Raw genomic sequence first — 19,165 nt, forward strand, 5'->3', positions numbered from 1 at the left:
TACATGTACCAATAGACCGTGTGCAAATAGAACATGACTACAGTTTTAGAATCAAGCTCAGAGGAGGGTGAGCTTTCACTGGGATCCCAATGTGCAGTTATGAGTGTATTCTCTGCTGTATTTAATGCTGTGAATACATCACACTGTATATATTTCAATGCAACTGTGAAAGGGACCTGTGTGTGTGTGTGTGTGCATGCGTGTGTGTGTGGTTTAGATTTAGGCCAGGTCTGCTACTACGAGCAGGATAATTGTCACAGTGGTGTTCACACTTTTGGCAGGAGGTGTGTGGCTAAATTTGGAAATCACCTCTTGTGTGCTTGTGTGTGTGTGAGAGTGAGTGTATGTGTGTGTGTGTGTGTGTGTGTGTGTGTGTATGTGTGTGTATGTGTGTGTAAGAGAGAGACAGTGTTTATGCACATGCAGAAGCAGATAGCCAGAAGGGGAGTAACACAGGACACACAGGGAGAGAGGGAATTGTGTGTGTATATGAGGCAACAAATAAAGAGAAAAGCAATAGGAGGCCTGAAATCTGCTGAGGGAAGGAGTACAAAGACAAAAACTTTGTGTTTGTGAGTGTGTGTGAATAAAAGCCAACAGAGAATTCAGGCCAAACTACTAAAAGATGGTTATATTAACTCTCTCGCCATAATTGTAGCAGCTCTGACTTTGCCAGCCCCCCGCCCCACCCCCCACAAACACACATTCACACAACTGCACATGCACACATTAGGCACCACAGAATAACTCGGCAGGTGATATCCACACCCCGCTCCCCCACTTTGTCCTCCAGCCAAAATAGCAAAGGAGAATAACAAAGGAAGACAAAGCCAGTGTTGTCGTTTTTGAGCTCGTAGTCACTTGTAGGCCATTTGTCATGGTAATTCAACTTGTGAATCATTCAGAGCTCCTCTGAGGGGATCGCGAGCGTGCTCACTTGAAGTGATGTATAATTTGAGCCACGTAAATCTTCCACATGCTCCTGGTAATCTTGTTGAATCACGCAGTCGTATAACTATAAATACCAGACTATGTCATTTTGCAAAATTGTCTGAGGCAGGTTGAAGTTATCTGCACTCGCCAGTATGAAAGAATACACTGACATCTGAGCTAAAAGACACTCACAGCATCCAAAAAGAACATGTGTTTATAAAGGTGTTTGTGTGAATATGTGAGCTGCATCTCAGTGTCCAAGTCTTATGTACACATTTCTAATCATTCAGTTGTTTTGAATTTTAATGCAGCTACAGTTCACTGAAGGCTCCTCTGTGTAAACCAGTGGTGGTTGTTTCTGTGAGAAGCGTTTAATTACCTTTGGTCTCACATACAGTAAATCAGAAAAGGCATTTACAATCAGAGGGATTATTCGGCGGCATAATTACAAGACGCAGCTTTCCAAATCCTCTCTGCGGTTTAAGAACGGAATGAACCCTGCGCTTTATAATGTATTCTAACTATGTGCGTTTGTGTTTATATGCATTTCTACAGTGAATGCAACAGCAACAGAGATTCAGTCTTGTCCTACACCAGTGTGCGAAGTAACAGCTCTTACCTCGGGAGTGACGAGATGGGATCAGGTAAAGGAGAGAAAAATCTTTTTTGTTCATCTGTAAATATATATTATGTAGAGCTTTACATTTTTTACGTTTCATCTCTAGCACATCAGGGTTTAAATGAGACAATATTCATTCAGGTCCAAATATGAGTAAACATGAGAAAAAATGTTTCTGTCCAAATGGACAACACTGCTAAAAAAAAATTCAACATAAACAACATAAGCTAGGCTAAAGCAAACACATGCTTGCCGAGTGTCAAAGACAAGAAATCAAGAGTGTTTGCACAAGAATGAATCTTTTATTTGCCAACGTGATTTCCTATTTTGTAATAATGTTGGTCATATGTCATGCTTTCAAAACTCCAAACAGAAATACTGTAGATATTTCCTGGAGGTGACTGTGGTCAGATATTCTAGACACGTCATTTCATAACAAACACATTCTGTGCTGTAAGCCAAGTATGTGTCCACAGCTGTTTATCAATTTGTTTTTATCAACAGCAAGTCTCAAACAGCCCACAATGCGACACACTATTGAAATGATTTATTACTCTGCATCCTCTCCAACTTGATGCATCAGTATTTATATGAAAACAGATGGATAGAGATGTGTTTAATAAATGCAGATGGTCAAATAAAAATAAATGCTGGTGTCCAAATGTGTGATTTCTCCTCAACTCTTTGTTTGGTGTTTATTGGCTGCTAGGTGATGAGCTGCCGTGCGACATGAGGATTCCATCAGACAAACAGGACAAGCTGCACGGCTGCCTCGAGCACCTTTTCAACCAGGTTAGTTCTGGAGTTCATCTCTTTTATGAAGACTGGCATTGCAGATATGTCAGGAAACCACGTCAGTCTAATCCTAATTTCAACAAAACAGTGACCTTCAGTGAGGACTGACTGAGAGTTTAAGCTCAGCCAAAAGATTTAAAACTGAAAGATAGTGAAACAAGAACATACACGCATTAAACCCCCACCACTGCCACCAAAGCATTGGGAACAGATGATTGTGATAGTAATCAGTCCACATCTGGGCTGAGTTACCTCGTGGAGCTCTCTGTCCTCTGGTCAGGATCCTGCTTTTCTCTCTCATCTTTCACTTGACCTCCTTTCTTTCTCTCCTTACAATACTCTTTCTCTCTTTACTCGCACTGGTACATGGCTTCAGTTTAAGAAATCCAGCTTCATCTCTTCTTACTAGCATTACATGTCCTGTGACTCCATTTGCAAGGTACACTCACTCTGGCTGTTGTAGTTCTTTCCACATGTAAACAGCAGCTCAGGGGGCCTGCAAACACAAGCCTTGTTGCTGTTAATGCTGCAGGACCTTCGCCAGAAGCTATTGCAGAGTTGTGTGTGTGTGTGTGTGTGTGTGTGTGTGTGTGTGTGTGTGTGTGTGTGTGTGTGTGTGTGTGTGTGTGTGTGTGTGTGTGTGTGTGTGTGTGTGTGTGTGTGTGTGTGTGTGTGTGAGTAAGAGATGAGGTAGCTGAAAGAAGAAAGGAATATGTATGGAATGTGAGGGGAGAGGGACAAATGAAGCCTGACTGATTACCTGACAATCACGTGTCTGTATATGTGCGTATGTGCTTTTATTTCTGCATATAGGTCGACTCCATCAACAGCCTGCTCAAAGGACCTGTCATGGCCAAGGCCTGCGAGGAGACCAAGCACTTTTACTCTGACCACAGCCAGCCAGGTACATATCTATTTGTGTGTGTGTGTGTGTGTGCGTGTGTGTGTGTGTGTGTGCAGTGTGTGTGTGTTGAATGCTTGACAGGTGAGAGGAGGTGTCATCATCCTGCTGTTAATACAGCTGTTGCACGACAGTTACACACTCTCACTTTCCTGGTTTTATGTACACAGAGTTCCGCCAGACAGAAGATTGGACCGTTCGTTGTCGTTACATTATTCACAAGAACATCCAGGAGGACCCCTGGAACCTGCCCAGCTCTATCAAAACCCTGGTGGAGAGCCTGCAGAGATTTGTGGATGGTTAGTAGACCGTGGACACACACACATGTGCACATATGTACATGTGATGGTATACAGTTACAATCGGTCGCTCAATCTTGTTTTTCTTCTTCCTCTACAGATGGAAAGAACCAGATCCTCTTGGCTCTGCTCAAGTGCACAGGTAGAGTAACATGTCTGTGTTTTATAGAAAACATCTCAAAAATCAAAACAGATAAAACCCAGTTCTAATTTTCCATAAAATTAACAGAGAGTGCAGTCACGCAGCAGATTTCAGTAGAAAGCAGAAGGAACAGTCTCATAACTGGAGTATTTTAAATGATTCCAAAAGTATAGAGTTCTCCGCAAGTAAAATCATCCATCGTATGAAAATACAGACAGTCTACATTAGGACATCTGCAGCCTTCAAACATCTTCAAGGTTATTCATTTATAACAAAAATGTTTTTTTAAATGTTAAGAACACAGTTTCATGGAATTTAATGAGCTTTTATTTTAACATTTGTCACTTTAGCTTTGAAACAAAGTACATCATCTCTGATATTAATCATGAACAGCCAAATATAATAGCCATATAACAAACTATGTTTTGATTTCATCACATCTGCTCCATTACAAAGAGACAGAGCAGATGTTCAAATGTCTTTAGTTTGCAGCATAATTGTATTAAAAAGTTCTCCAGCATTGTTTCAATTTTCCAGGTCAGAATCATATCCAGGTGGTTATTCTGTGTTTATACAGGAATATGGGTTGGTGTCAGCACACGATGCTCTAGTCACTTTGAACTGTGCACAGTGGCAGATGGTGCTAGTTAATGGGAGATATCCTCTCAGGGGAACCAGGCTAATGGAGTAAAATATATGTACTGGAGCAACTCCAGGACACGAGTAATGAGGAAGGTGAACTCCCTCCATCATTCTCTGACATCAAACCTCTCTCCCTCTCCAACCCCCAAACACCAGACACGTCTCTCCAGCTGCGGCGGGATGTGATCTTCTGCCAGGCAGCAACGGCCGCCCTGTGCACACTGGCGGAGCAGTTGTTGGCGGCGTTGCGGTCGCGGTTCAACAACGCTGGTGAATACCAGGAAGATGGCAAGGAGACCAGCCGCAAGTGGCTGGAGCAGATATCTGTCATTGGTGTGCTGCTACACTTCCAGTCCACGCTTGCCCCACACCTGGTGAGGACAGGTTTTCTCATGCAGCCCCAGTTTGTACTAAAAGTCTTACCGGATGAAATTTTAAGTTAATATCTGAATGTAGGTGCCCCAGTTGTTTTCACTGTTGTGATGTTTTCTGGGTCTTTATGGCTTTCTCGCCATGCAGCTGTCTTATAACGATCAAAACACTCTTCCTGGTGCCACTTCTGAGCATTCTTTCTCTCCTTCGGCAGAAAGAGGAGCGGACCATGCTGGAAGATACCAAGGCGGCCCTGTTGGATTTGGACAAAGTCACTGTGTTCTTCAGGCAACTGGAGGATGAGTGTCTAGTCGCAAGTAAGAGACTCTATCAACAAAGACTGACTCGTCTCATTCAAACCTCACTGCTGCTAATGAGCAGCTGTATGGTTTGACCAACTCTGAATAAAGTTCTATTATGTGGATGTATGGGAGCTATTGAAGGAGAAATTCGCCATTTTGCCATCGCAGATTTCATTTTCTTTTCAGTGCTGTGCGAGTGAATAGGGAACTAAAACAACACAGTAATAGCCCCATAAATCATTTTAAACAAGGGCAGAGAATTGTCCTTGTTGTCCTTGTATAACAGATACGATGGGTTGTTCCTGACAGGCTGTGAGGGCTTCATTTAATCTGAAATCCTGCTCTGAGACACATGAAATACTAACACATGTATGTGGATACACATACATGATATTTTTGCACCGGATGCGGCATATGCTCTTGCAGCATGAAAATTGATTTTGTGGTTTGCATCACCTTTGTCCTGGCAAACAGCTGAAGTTAGCAACATTTATTTCAGAGTAAGCATTCAAATACAGTAATGTACTGCAACACTTTCATCTGAAGGTGCACCCGGATTGTTCCTATTGTGAGCACCTTGACGTGAGTGTGTGTGCGTTAAGTTCAAGACCTGGGTGTGTTTGTGCATTTAATAACCTCAGTAATCACCAGGGCCACCAAAAGCCTTAAAGCCAGCAGATACAAAGGACGACTGCATCCTGAATCAGTTCTCTTTTCAGCAGCCTCAATATGGCCAGCAGAGATTGCAGCTCAAAGGAAAAGCACGACATGCACTTCTCATTTTAGGAGGCAAAGCTATGGATGAAGCAAAGATATGCTATTATAGGTTCAGGCTCTGCGGCAGAAAGTACTTAGTGCACACATGCATATATTGTACGGGAGCATACAAATCAATTCATGCACTAACACATATTGATTTGGGCTTTCATACTGTCGAGATATATAAGCATGTAGAGATGTTAAGAGTGTGCAGACTCCTACACTCTGATCTAAAAAATAGTTTTTAACCAAACTACTCTGCTTAAGATGCATTTTCTGCACAGACTGCTGTAGTGCTGGGAGATGGTTTGTGGCGGCAGCATGCATTGGACAATATTGATTTGCTAATTGCATCTTCAGTAGACTGGGAGCTATACTGAAGGTAGGATACAGTCATGTAAGTAGCATAGAGCCCGAGGCCCTTGAGTTCAGCTGGAAGCGTCACAGCCAATTCCACAGGATTATGGCTTGATGGACTCTCTAGAAAGAGCGCAGACCCTTGAGGTCATTCTGTAAAAGGTCAGCCTTTCCATTTTCTGAGAACTGCTCATGTGCACCAGTTCGATAATGTTCAGAAAAATCAGCTTATAAATGATTTATAATTGGTTATTAAGCGTTATTAATCCAATGGATTAGATGAATCTAATCTAATGGATCAATTTATGTCACCAGTGTACTCACCAGCTATTGCAACAGTTTTTGACATGTCGCATGATTGTGGTTTCATGAAATCATTTTTGGTAAAAGATATTCTAATTATTTGAAATGATTGATGCTCTCTAATGTAGTAGTATGTCTGTGCTGTTTGTAATGATGTTTGAAAACGTGCAGTATAACGGAACATCTAACTGTGGTAAATAGATTGGAGGGTGTGGATGACCTTTCATAATGACAGGTTTCCTTTTTCTGTTCACTGTCAAACCTTACTATTAAATCCCTATTACTTACTCTATTAATGGCTCACACAGCCAAACGTATAATAGCACAGTCTTGTTAACATCTCTCCTGTCTGTGTATTGCAGACACACCTGTGTGTTACCAGGTGGAGGGCAGCCGGCAGGCCCTGAGGGTCACCCTGTACTTGGACAGCTGTCACTTCAGTGAGCTGCCCAGTCGGCTGCAGAATGGAGGCAGCCTGAAGCTCCATACTGTCCTTTTCACCAGGGGTAAGACTGAGTTGACTGGGACAGAGCAACTGGGGATAAAACTGGAAGTTCAGTGTGTAGACAAATGGGTAGTGGCACACGAGGCTTGGTGTCGTTCTTTTGTACTACTCAAGTACCAAATCAATAGTTTTATACAGAAAGTAAAAAAGAATTGTGTCTAAAATGATGGTTGAATTAGTCATTATCTGATTTTAAAGGAGAAGTCAATGCTTGATCAATTCAAATGCACATCACACTGTCAATGAGTCAATGGAGTGCATTTAGGGAGGACATCAAACTCACTTCTGTGCACTGTACATTAAGTTGCATCATTTTAAAATACAGTCAATGCATTATGCAGCCTCTCAGCCTCCTATACATGCACAGTTTCTGATAGCTTTTATTGGGTTAGATTGGCGCCTTTTATTGACAATTTAAAATGCCTCGCCTTTACGTTTCCTTTGCTGCCAGGCTCCCTCTCGCTCTCCATCACTCTCAGCTGGCCTAGTATGAATGGACAGCATTATGCATCAAGCCTGTCTGCCAAATAGCCATTAATTTTCCATAGACAAGTGCCAGTTGGAACACTAACCCAATGGGCGAGCTCATATTGCTCTCATGTACTTAAATGTGGAGCAAAGTGCTGCAACACAGCTTCAGAGCCTTTGAGCAATGATGATCTGTGAATGAACAGTGCCACCTACTGGAAAATAGTCTGTGGTGCAGATTGGGGAGAAGTATGGAGCGCTTGGTGGTATGGCAGATGCTGAAGTTTGTGGCCATCTCTGTTAGCATTATACTGTATGTCCTCATTTAAATTAAAATTCTCGTAAGTAAGGAGATTTTGGGCAATCCTCACAGTTTTTTTTAGTATTATCGTACAGTCCACATTATGATTATTTTTCAGGCTGAAGTTAAGGTTAACATGATGTTGGGGATAATGATGATGTTTAAATATGTGAGGGTTAAAGTGGAGGATAAGAAATTATGCGATCATACAATTCTGTGCACATGTGTTGATTTAAATGCCTCCTGCCTGTTTTATCCAGCACTGGAGCGTCCAGAGGGAGTGTCCCAGCAGGACTACGCAGCCATGGAGGAGTTCCAGCAGCGCACCAACGCTGTCTCACTAGAGAAGGTCAAGGCCTACTACCGCAGACTCAGGTACACTATGCTATGCACTGCATCACAGCCCTCCAGCGGCTTACTCACTCACACTCAGGATATATTTCACCTTAGAGGGAGAGCTCACCCTCTGGTGTTGCATAAGCAAGCAGAAAGTACACTTTGCGTGTGGTTTTACTTTCCTTTTAACTGTTTTCAAGGTCTTGAAATGTTCAAGGTGAGAGCTGGATCATTTATAATGACCTTTCTCGCACAGTCTCACATCAGCTAATAGGATTTTGTTGGCTACATGTGTGGCTTATGTAGCCATCAGTGATCATCAGTGATGCCAAATGGGTCTTTCAGATTTACTTTTTCTCATTCATCAGCATGTGTACTTTTCATTTTGATATGGATCTGGTTATAGTCAAAGTACAGTCAATGTTTTGAATAATTATGCTCATTTCTATTTGAAAAACAAAAATGATCATCATAGTAATTAAATATATGCGCAAGATGTTTAGAAAATCAAAAGTGTACAGGACAAAAGTAAGAAGTGTTAACTTGTGATGAAGCATTTTCAAAAGATTTACAGAGCCACTTAAGTTATTGCCCTGTTATATAATCATGTTTTTTTAAATTGCCTGTTAATAGGGTCACGATTTCTGATATGTGCACACTGATTACCACAAAATGACTTGTGCAACATCAATAAATGATGAAACATTTAGTGTAGCAGATGCATATTCTCCAAAGTGGAGCACTCTAGATGCTACAGTAGATGACTCAGCTCTCACATCGAGTGAGTCAGAGGAGAAAAAATCTGTACATTTCCAAAGGAGATGGAGAGTTTCTAATCCTGAAATATGTTTTTGTCCCAACAGGGCTTTCTATTTGGAGAAGTCCAACCTTCCAACAGACTCAAACACCACAGCAATGAAGATAGACCAGGTAAATATACCCTTATTCTGATACATTTCCCATTTACTGCTTTTGCTCTTTGTGGTCTTTTGTCACGTAACTTCTGTCCTGTTCTTGTAACATAAGTCCGTTTTGTATATAATGTTGTGACTGAATATAAATGCAAGCACAGATACTGGGCCTTGAAGTTAGAGACCTTCAACCAAGCATTTCAAAAGTAAGATGAACTGGTGTCCTGCTCCTTCCACTGGAAACCCCCACTAGCTCGCCAACACTCCCTCATTAACTCCAACTAACCTCGACACGTCAACATTATATACTGCTTCCATTTGAACCTGGAAATCCTAGAGTCCCAAACTGACTGTAGCTGAAATAGATTCCAGTGATTAAAACTGAATAGCATACACAGTAGTTTCAATATATAGAGCCTTATTCTCAAAGACTGCAGAGAGTTGAAACTCTTTGTGTCATTGGTTTGATGGTTTTCCCCCTATTTCTGCTGGTGCACAATCTTCACAAGTCACTTATTCTACTGCTGAATATTAGAACATTTCAACAATTCTGGAAAAAAAATGGATCATATTTACCTCAATTTCAGTTGAGTTGAAGAAAAATAATACATAAAACAAATTTCTGTGGTGGAAAAAAATGATAGAGTCAACTAGTTTTTCCACAGCTTGGTTTCACACAGCTTTTAATGCTCCATAGTAGTCTAAATGACTTGCTGAGATGTCCATCTTTGTGATATTGTTATTATCTTGTCAGCACTTGATTTAACAGCTTACCCTCTCCAACCTTCACTGTTTCCCTAATAGCTGCTGCGACCCCTCAACACACTGGACGACCTCTGTCGACTAATGCAGTCCTACGTGAACGTACGCCCGAGCGCCCAAGGCCACCCATCAGGTGTCAGCGTGCTCTGTGTGTCCTCCGAGCTGTGTAACCGCCTGGGAGCCTGCCACATCACCATGTGTGGCACAGGCATGCAGAGGTCAGCCTGGCAACAAGCCAACATTATTATACTGCTTGTGAAGTACCACTAGACTGTCAGCAGGAATAAAGATTAACACAGTGCAGAGTGGATGACATGCACCACTAGACAGGAGCAGCGCAGCCTTGCCTTATTGTCTGGATTCATTTTTACTCAGAGGTGTCCAGCAGGTGCACATCAACACAGCGTTGACTTTTTGCCTTTTTGTTCTCTGCAGATGTACCCTAAATGTGACACTGGAGCAGGCCATGATCTTAGCCAGGAACCACGGTCTCATGCCACGCTGCATCATGCAGACCATGGATATAATGCGCAAACAGGTAAACCTCAGGGGCAGCAGAGATCCATCCAGGGGGTTTAATGACTTCCCACTAAAGTGTAGCTTTTTGTACTTGCATTTTTCAAGTAGAAATTATTTCAATAAGCAGTTGGACTTTGCAAAATGGTTTAAATCAGAATCATAACATCTACGTGTATTTGATGTTCATTTTGCTATTCAATTTAAGGGATTGTTTCCCATAGTAATGCATTAAAAGAGACAAATCCACAAGTCAATGGAAGTGTAGAACGAAAAATGTTCAGTAACTCTGTCTGTGTGTGTTAGTTTTAAATAATAAATAAAAAATCATATATTTTGCTCAGCAGCAACAAATGATAATACTGTATGATCATATTGTCACTGCACAAATTTACTGGTAATTCATGATAATAGTTAATCACCCAGTCCAAATTTGAGTACATCAACAGTAAGAGTAGCTGTCGTGATCCAAAATGTCTCTCACCTAGTCTACATCTGAACCACAAACCCTTACTGCATGGATTCCTTTGGCAGAATCATATTAAATACATCACATCCTCTGAGTCACAGAAAGTACTTCTAGACATTGTAGGTTCAGCCATTATGGGTGATTGAGCTGACTAGAATAAGGCTATTGTGAAGTTTACAGCATTTTTCTCTTCTACCAGGGGGCGAGGGTCGAGCTCTCTGCTAAAAATCTCAAGGTCATGGACCAGATGACTCCATCATTCCCAAGGTATGGTATAAAACCACTTCCAGGCACATGTTCCCAGAACATCAATACACTGTAGCGTCTCTGGTCTTAATCAAGGTGGATCCCCCTCATTTGATGTTTGTCTGTTTCAACAGGCTCTTCAAGCTGTGTTTGCCACCCTCAGATGGGGAACTCTAAGAACTCTTCAGAGAGCTCATCAGAGAGAGGATGAATGTGGCCGAGGAAGATATGAGAGATGACATCAACAAGCATGCGAGTCTCACTGCTTTCTTTCCACGAGACACCGCCAGTGGAAAGACCTTTGCCCCCCTTGCTGCCTCAGTTATGCAGGGATCATTCCACCATGGATACCACTAGAGTCTTGAGTGCAACATACAGGCTTAATGAAACTGTACAAATGACTAACGGCAGTTACCAGGGAGCACCTACAGAGAGACTGATGCAGCCTGAAACTCAAGACTAGTCATGTACTGTTTTACTGGGAAGCCCCCCCCTGTTACAAGTATTACTGCTTTGGTTGTCTGTCTCCACAAAGCTGACATGAATGACTTGAAAACTGGTGCAAAATATTCACAACAGAAGTGAAAGGGAGATGGCAGTTAGAGGTCATAAAGAACACACCCACACACAAGTGATTCTTATTAACTGGATATTAACCAAACTACCTGTAGCTGACTGTCATCCTAGATGCAAATGTTATCAGTTTTGCCTTGGACTGCAACTTCAGAGAGCTGTCTCTTTCTCTGTTGGCTGGTGCTCCCCAGGGCTCAATGTTTGGACCCCAAGTGAAGTAGAGTACTTGTGAATACCCTGGTATTCATGTATGTTAGCTGGCTGAATCGATGCAGAAAGTCAAAGAATAGACAGAGAGATGGAAGTAGGGACTGATGGATGAACAGATAGATGATGGGGGGTGGGGCTGCTCTTTCCTCAGCCCGTTGCATGTGGTTACTGTGCAATTACTGTAGGTTTAGTGTGAGTACTGTATTACTGCACTATATGAAGGATAGTTATTTATTGTGTCCGGAAGGAGCATTCTTATCCCTCACTTATTCTATATCAGGTATTAAAGAATCTAAAAGCATTCCAGCCTGCGTATTGAACAGTATTTAAAGGACCAATGGCATGCCATTTTTTTTTAGACTTAACTGCTTGTGTATTTTATTTATATGTGTGGACTTTTTATCATGTCAGGAAGTGTTACATTAATCTTCAGGGAGAGCAGGGGAGGGACGACGAACAGAAGCTAGCTAATCTGAATCAGGACAAAGGAAGCTAAAGCAAACGGAACGAGGCTGTTTGTCAATAAGCAGCCAAATCAACAGGTTGGGATATTGAATCACTGTTAAATTATTAATATATTAATTAAAATGTACTAGTTGAAGGACCGCCTTCTGTTAACTATGGCATTTTGATTTTTAAATTGGTTTTTACGTTGTCTTGGGATTATTGTATGTACTGTAGGTATTAAAACAAGCACAACAATTGATCCATTCAAGTTGCAGTCTTAGCAAAAAGTACTGTAAGCAGTTTGTGGATGGCGTTAACAAAGGGATCGTTTCAATACTGAAACACAGTAACAACATTTTACTGAAGATTTTAATTTCTTGTACATACAAACTTTAACAATGTCGGGGGGGTGGGGAACATAGGTCGTGTCTGACAGCAGCAGAGTCGTGCTATAAATTAACTGGATTATTTTTATGGAGATAATATAAAACATTTTCTATTCATGAGTGTGCATTCGGAGAGAAGCTGTTTCTCTGTGCTGAGCATAACCTCACTGACAACTTGTTGTTTTTGACTGTTAAGGTTCGACGTGCATTTCAAGAATCTGTTTTGACATGCTGCATTCATTAGGCCGATCACTTAGCCGTTTTTATTTATTTAAAAGCTGTCTGGCTCCAAAATGAGCATGTTGGAATGGTCTGTACGCGTCCCTCAGCACGAGCATGGCCACTGTATATTAGCATCCCCCCTGTTGGCATACTGTGTGAGACTCTGGATATTTGCATTATCATAATCTCCCTTTTCAAATTTGATCTTAATCTGAGCGATGTGCATTGTACAAACTTAGAAAGCAGGAGCAGTTCTCCATCGTCCGGTTTTAAGTGTGTGTCACCAGTTTAAATTAGCTAATGACTGCAGCATGTTGGTGTAGCTGGACAAAAAAAACAAAACAAAACATGTCACTGATTACACGTTTATTTACATTATTCTAATGTTTCTGTACATACTTTATTTGCAATTTTATGTTGCTTGAAAATAACTGTACAAAGGATCTTTGTTGAATCTTTCTAAAATTATAATTGTAAATGCAATCTTAACAAGATAGTAAATAAAAATGTTCACAGTATCACAATGGTTCCCTCTTGTCGAGACGAGTTTATCTTGCTTTACAATGCGTTCGCATGTGTATGTTGCCTTTGGTCGACAGTGTTTTGCTGTTTTCTCATGATGACTCAGATGATTATCACATCTCACACCATATCAGCTGGCTGTGACTAAGTGCTGCTGGAAGATAGGACTTCTGACTGAACCGGTTGGGGGTTGTGTCCATTGACTCCTAATGTTGCTTCAAGTCTGAGTCCCTGCTGTACACTATAGAGATGTTTATCTGGTGATCAGCTAAGTGAGGGGCTGACGTGTCTCACTGATTTTTGCTTTCAGATTTTGGCAAGTTTCGTCTGCGCCCCATATAGAGGCCGTAAACCTGAGAAACACAGCTCAACATAGTCAAAGTGTCCATTATCCTGCGCATCAGTATGAATATTCCATGAACGTGCTGCCTCAAATGAAAAGCTTCCTTGCAGCTCTTCTCTGGAACCTGAGCAGAGGGGCTGAAAGGTTATCTCAGGATAGATTTTTTTTTTCTTTATAGAAACAAGACACGTCCACATCCCCCAACACATTAATGATCCTCTCTTCCTGATCAGCTACCTGAGATTGTTTTGATCAAACGTACACACCAGATGTTGCTGCACTTGGAGGAGTCTGTCTGAATGCCTGATGTAACTTTGCAATCTTACTCATCGCCTCCGTGTCATTTTAATGGACGCAGCCTTCTAACTTGCCCATGGCCAACGTGATCAGACTGTGGAGTGAAAAATCATGTGCATTCCTCTGCTCGCTGGCTCTGTCAGATGGCCGGAAGCAGCTAACGTAAAAGCATACACGGTGCAGTTTCGCACGGTTATTGCAATTGGTCTTTTTTTTCCGAGGGGGGGACCGACACCGACTGCGTTCAGCACCAGCAGCAGCAGCAGCAGCAGCAGCAGCAGCAGCACACACCCCTCAGCACCGGTGATGCATCCCCGCGGCAAGGGCACGGACAACTCCTCGTCAGAGTCGTCTCGACTTTAGAATGGTGAAGAAATCCCTCAACGGCGGGGTTTACCCAACTCAAGCCGGGGAGAAGAAGCACAAAGTCGGCTTTGTCGGATTGGACCCGGGCGCTCCCGAATCCAGCAGGGATGGGGCGCTGCTCATTGCGGGCTCGGAGAGCACCAAGCGGAGCGGCATCCTCTGCAGACCGAGGTCCAGCATCTCCGCCGGGAGACCCAGACCGTCGAAGAAAAACGCCAGCTATCGGAAACTCCAGAATTTCCTCTACAATGCGCTGGAGAGACCGCGGGGCTGGGCGTTCATCTACCACGCTTATGTGTAAGTCATGTCCGCATGTTGATTCTGTCATCGTGGCCTTTTTTTTTTTTTTTTTAAATTTATTTTTTTATTTTATTTTTTTCACTCTGGTGCACACCAGTGTCTGTCACCAGGGCGGCTGACAGAGTTTTTTTTTTTTTGAATTATTATTTTTTTTTAGTCTGCCCACATCGATCTGATGGTGCATTGAAGCTGCTGGAGCCTGACGGTAGGAGGGGTGTCACTTCACCTGCAGAACTCCTGCCCCAACTCCTCATACCGCAACTCATGCTGATGTCACGCCGGCATGATGGAGTGTTGGCGGCGGTGCCCACATGCGCTCACATTTCCGATCACAGTCCTCGTGTGTTGCGGCAGCGTTCAGGCTTCAGCACCGCTGCGCGCGGACAGCTCCGCGCCGCGTCGCCACTTCCACTAATTAACGTTGCGGGTCCGGCTCTGCACAGTCATGTGGACTCACATGCCTCCAGCATCTGGCCCTCAGACGGAGTGTTCCGGGACCCCGTAGACGGTCAGCCTGCAGTCTGTGAGCCCCCCCTGTGTCCGGAGCATGATGCTCTGCAATACGATGCAAAAATATAGACAAGGGTGATGCCATCATTAATAATATAATCAGTGGTCCTCACTGAGGCCAGCAACCACCAGGGACAAGAATCCCTCTGAGGAAAAATGTGTAATAATCCTTTAAAGGAGCACCGTCTAGTTTTAATCAGGAGAGAGGGACTGATTTTTTTCGGGGCGAAACAAACAAACTCTATGTTCACAAGACTGAGTAAACCGAATAAACAAAACGGACAGCACAGTTTCGTACTGTGTTACTTTGTATGTATTTGGCGGACCCTGCCACCTTTCTAAATTCCACCAGTGTTCTGGGACCCTATTTTCCTCTGGGAACAGCTTGTTTATTCACTCATGGGGAAAAAAAAAAAAGTTTTCTGAGTTTGTATAGGTCATTAACATTGTAAATATAAAACATTCTGAGTTTGGATTTCTTCTCCAAAACTACACAGTGCCCCTTTAAAGTGGTACTGCAGCAAATTAATGGTGCACTTCCACAAACTTCATTCATTCATTCAAACAAACACAATGAAGGAGAACCTTGAATTACTATGGTGCCAAGGCACAGATATACAATAAATCCATAAATCAAATACAGTTAAAATCAAAGCCAAAGATATATACACATGTAATTAAAGGTGCAATATGTAGGAATTTATTGATTTCATGCAGATAGGGGCAAATAATCACCAAAGAATTAGTGTGTAGCTGTCATGAGCAAATTTGCTCAGTTAGCTGTGAGGGTAGCAAACGCCGAGTGGTATTATAAAAAAAAGGCTAGCTGGCTGCGATGCTAACTTCAGTAGGCGTCTCATCAACACAATACACAGATGTCTTTGATATGATGTCACAACTATTTTCTTTTATTATCCTTAATGCTAAAAGGTAAAGATGCAGATGTTGGCAACAAAACAAAACATAAGTAATAATAAAACAATAAAAAAGACGAGGGAATGACAATTTCAGTCGATTACCTTTGTAATTAAACCTTGGAATTGTCTAACCAGCATCAAAGAGGTCAGCTTGAAATCTTTTTGAAGCAATTTCCAATAACGCAGGTTGCAGTAACATAGCAGTGTTCCGAACTTGGTATGAATTTTTGGAACGTGCAGTGCGAGCTGTGTTCATAATGCTACAGACTCAGGAACATTTCTCTACTCCATGTCTTGAGGCTATGTGATTACAATTTTTGGCTATATATAAATTGAATTAATTAATTCGATTTGAACTTAATGAACAAACTGTTCTCGGAGGGTATATGGTCCTCAGAACGCTAATTTGAAGCTAGAACTGTGGCAGGGTCCGCCAAATATAAACAAAGTCAGCGAAGATCTTTCTCTTCTGATTAAAGTTTGGTCAGAATCTGTACAGCAGAGGTCAAGATAAACAGACTTAGATCCTACATTTCCCATAATGCAACCAGTAGCATAGCATGTATTAGTTTTGACCCTCCCCTGATTCCCTGCCCAAGCTCCACGTCTCAATCGCAGACGTTGTGTTGACGAACTGATTTCATCCATTACTCACTGACATTTTCAGAAAACGAGCTGAGTGGCACTCACAAATACTACTGACGTGACCTTCGTGTGCAAAATCGGCGGACCTTTCCTTTAGTACACGTAACTTGCAGTGGTGTTGTGCAGCCTATCAAGGTGAGAGAGTGGTAATTTCAGTGTGTTAGCCTACATATTTAAGCTCTGGGGCGGGTAAAGTGCGGTTGGTAGTTTAGCCCTCCAGTTATACCTGGACCCCTCTGATACTGCATGCTTTGGTAGTGAGGAGCTGAAATGGCCACAGCATTAAAGGAATTCACTGTGCGCAGCATATCGACTCCCCGGAGACGGCTGGATGCCCAGAAGTAAGCCTGCGCTTTATCGTGAAACCACACACACACACACACACACACACACACACACACACACACACACACACACACACACACACACACACGCCCTAGAGGTGCTTTTGAAAAATTAAGTGAATACTACAGCAGCCTGCTAAAACTCCTTCGCCATTTGTTCTGCCTTTTTGGGGCGGTCTTTATTGGCCAGTGTTGCTCTTACAGGAGATGGTGCTAGAATCCAGCGCAGGCAGCAGGGATGTTTTAGCTTTTTTGTAGGATAGGACAGAATCTGGAAGGCAAAGCACACCAAGCAGCCTAGTTAGAACGGGGTCAGTAGCATATGTGCTGGCAAAAAAAAAAAAATTTGAATCCTTTGGAAAGCATGTTGCGAATTGGTGCACAGCTGAAACCCGATACGGAGATCTGACATGGAACGCGAGTGACCCGCCGATGCCATCGAGCCTGCAAGAGCACATCTCCGTAGAGTAACCGCGACTCTGCCCCTGTTCCATTCAGTCTGTTCTATACATTATTCATAGCCACCACACTTCATTTAATCTCCCAACTCTTCCAGGCAGCTGATTTATAAAACTATCATGTGCTGACTTCGGTCAAAATCTCCCCCGTCCTCCTCCATTCTTCAACTTATCTCCGCTACAGAAGACAGCGCCTGACAAACAAGACGGCGTCGTTGCCGCCTTGAACCGACAAAGACGACCACTGCAGGACGTGCTCGCTCTCCGACAGCGGCTCTTCCCTTTTGACGGGCGTCCTCCTCAGATGTTCGGCAGGTGTTTCCTTCCTCGGGCTCGTTTGTAATGCATGTGTGAATGATCAATATGTGGAACATGAGCATATCCAGAGTGCCCTCTGCGTCGCTGCCCCCCATCTCTTTCTCTGTCTAGCTGTCTGAGACCGAGCCCACCATCCCCTTTGTGTTCAGTTAAAGAGGAGACCTCGTGGATCTAAATCTTTTGCATCGCGCAGCACACTGCGACTGGGTTTGAACGTTTTGGATGTCTTACAAGAGAAAAGGGGAATCTGTGAAAACCCTTCTGCAGCAAAGGCTTCTTCCAACAGCCTGCTGTCAGAGCGGTTCCCGCACGTCCCTTGTTCTTTGTTGACACAAATTCTATAAGGAGGGACAATTTGCGGGGGGGAAAAAAGCCTTTTAATTTGTCAGGTTCTCGTCTCATGCTGGCGCTCGAGGGTGTGTTCCTGCTCTGATGCAAAGATAAGGGCCTCTGATGTCTTCACCGATCGGGCTTCACCGAGAGCCTCATTACTGTGTGTTCTCTTGCAGGAAGCGCCAGCTGTGTGGCAAACTTGAAAGGCCTCAGCAGCTGTAACACGACAAAATCTCGGAGTCCTGCGCCAAAGTGGAACTAGCGATAAAGGTGGCAAAGAGAGGAGGGGGTGGGGAAAACAAAGAGTTCAGAAAGTGATCAATAAAGCCAAATAAATGTTTATGAAGTGATTCCTGGAGACAGATTGAGGAGACAGATTGAGGACGTGGTCCAGTTATTCATGATTCCGCTGTGCTGGCCGGCTGAAGATATACTGGGGTAGAAATACGGCGGGAGGACGGTTGCAGACAGATGGTGGCTGCCAAGCCGCTGAGATGTGATGGAGTGGTCTGGTTTAGGAGAAATTGGGTCTGTGTCCTGTGTTGGGCTGAGGATGAATTGTGTCCCGCTGTGATTTTGATGAGAGCTGTTTGGATATTGCGATAATTAACAATGTTGTCCCTCGTGATGTTGACGTGAGTGGGTTCCCAGAAAATGCACCCGTTCAACCAGGCCACAGCCTGGGAGCCAGTTAGCTTAAAGGACCAGGTCACCCAAAAATGTCAAAATTCAGACAGCATCTACTCGCCCTCATGTGATGGAAAATTGGCCGAAGCTCGCACAGAACATGTCAAAACAACATTACAGCATTCTCCTAAGTAGATAGGGACTTGTTTTAAAACATAAAAAAAAGACGACAAGAAGAAGAACATAAAATTGCCCCATACATTTCCAGTTGAATCCGAGTGTCCTGAAAGTGATTTGAAAAGACAAGAAATTATTTAAACCCTTGACTTAGTGCACCCAGTTCAGTCAGGCAGCATGCTAATGCTTTTAGCTTGGCAGCTACCGTGAAGATTTCAGCTCAAAAAGGGGT

The 19,165-nt window shown here is 43.0% G+C and overlaps 2 protein-coding genes across 11 annotated transcripts in view; both read left to right on the forward strand.

Moving 5' to 3' along the window:
• The window catches only part of prex1 (phosphatidylinositol-3,4,5-trisphosphate-dependent Rac exchange factor 1), an 81,883-nt gene extending 68,581 nt beyond the window's left edge, over positions 1-13,302 (forward strand). Inside the window, exons 27-40 of the mRNA XM_037103949.1 lie at positions 1,489-1,577; positions 2,262-2,344; positions 3,161-3,251; positions 3,419-3,547; positions 3,648-3,689; positions 4,488-4,705; positions 4,918-5,020; positions 6,787-6,930; positions 7,959-8,073; positions 8,898-8,964; positions 9,750-9,925; positions 10,143-10,245; positions 10,892-10,959; positions 11,073-13,302. Of these exons, the coding sequence (XP_036959844.1) occupies positions 1,489-1,577; positions 2,262-2,344; positions 3,161-3,251; positions 3,419-3,547; positions 3,648-3,689; positions 4,488-4,705; positions 4,918-5,020; positions 6,787-6,930; positions 7,959-8,073; positions 8,898-8,964; positions 9,750-9,925; positions 10,143-10,245; positions 10,892-10,959; positions 11,073-11,115 (1,471 nt within the window). The 3' untranslated portion in view covers positions 11,116-13,302. The remainder of the gene's footprint in view (positions 1-1,488; positions 1,578-2,261; positions 2,345-3,160; positions 3,252-3,418; positions 3,548-3,647; positions 3,690-4,487; positions 4,706-4,917; positions 5,021-6,786; positions 6,931-7,958; positions 8,074-8,897; positions 8,965-9,749; positions 9,926-10,142; positions 10,246-10,891; positions 10,960-11,072) is intronic.
• Positions 13,303-13,346: 44 nt separating this feature from the next.
• The window catches only part of kcnq2a (potassium voltage-gated channel, KQT-like subfamily, member 2a), a 37,084-nt gene continuing 31,265 nt past the window's right edge, over positions 13,347-19,165 (forward strand). For 8 of the 10 annotated variants that reach the window (XR_005076062.1, XR_005076063.1, XM_037103950.1 and 5 more), the window contains exon 1: positions 13,447-14,601. Coding sequence is in view for 7 of the 10 variants with exons in the window: in XM_037103950.1 (XP_036959845.1) it covers positions 14,303-14,601 (299 nt within the window). In the remaining 3 variants the exon portion in view is untranslated. Of the gene's footprint in view, positions 14,602-19,165 lie in introns of all 10 variants that reach the window. The other 2 variants (XR_005076061.1, XM_037103956.1) reach the window with 1 other exon arrangement.

Source organism: Acanthopagrus latus, chromosome 7 (genome assembly GCF_904848185.1).
Source record: "Acanthopagrus latus isolate v.2019 chromosome 7, fAcaLat1.1, whole genome shotgun sequence".
NCBI lineage: Eukaryota > Metazoa > Chordata > Actinopteri > Spariformes > Sparidae > Acanthopagrus > Acanthopagrus latus.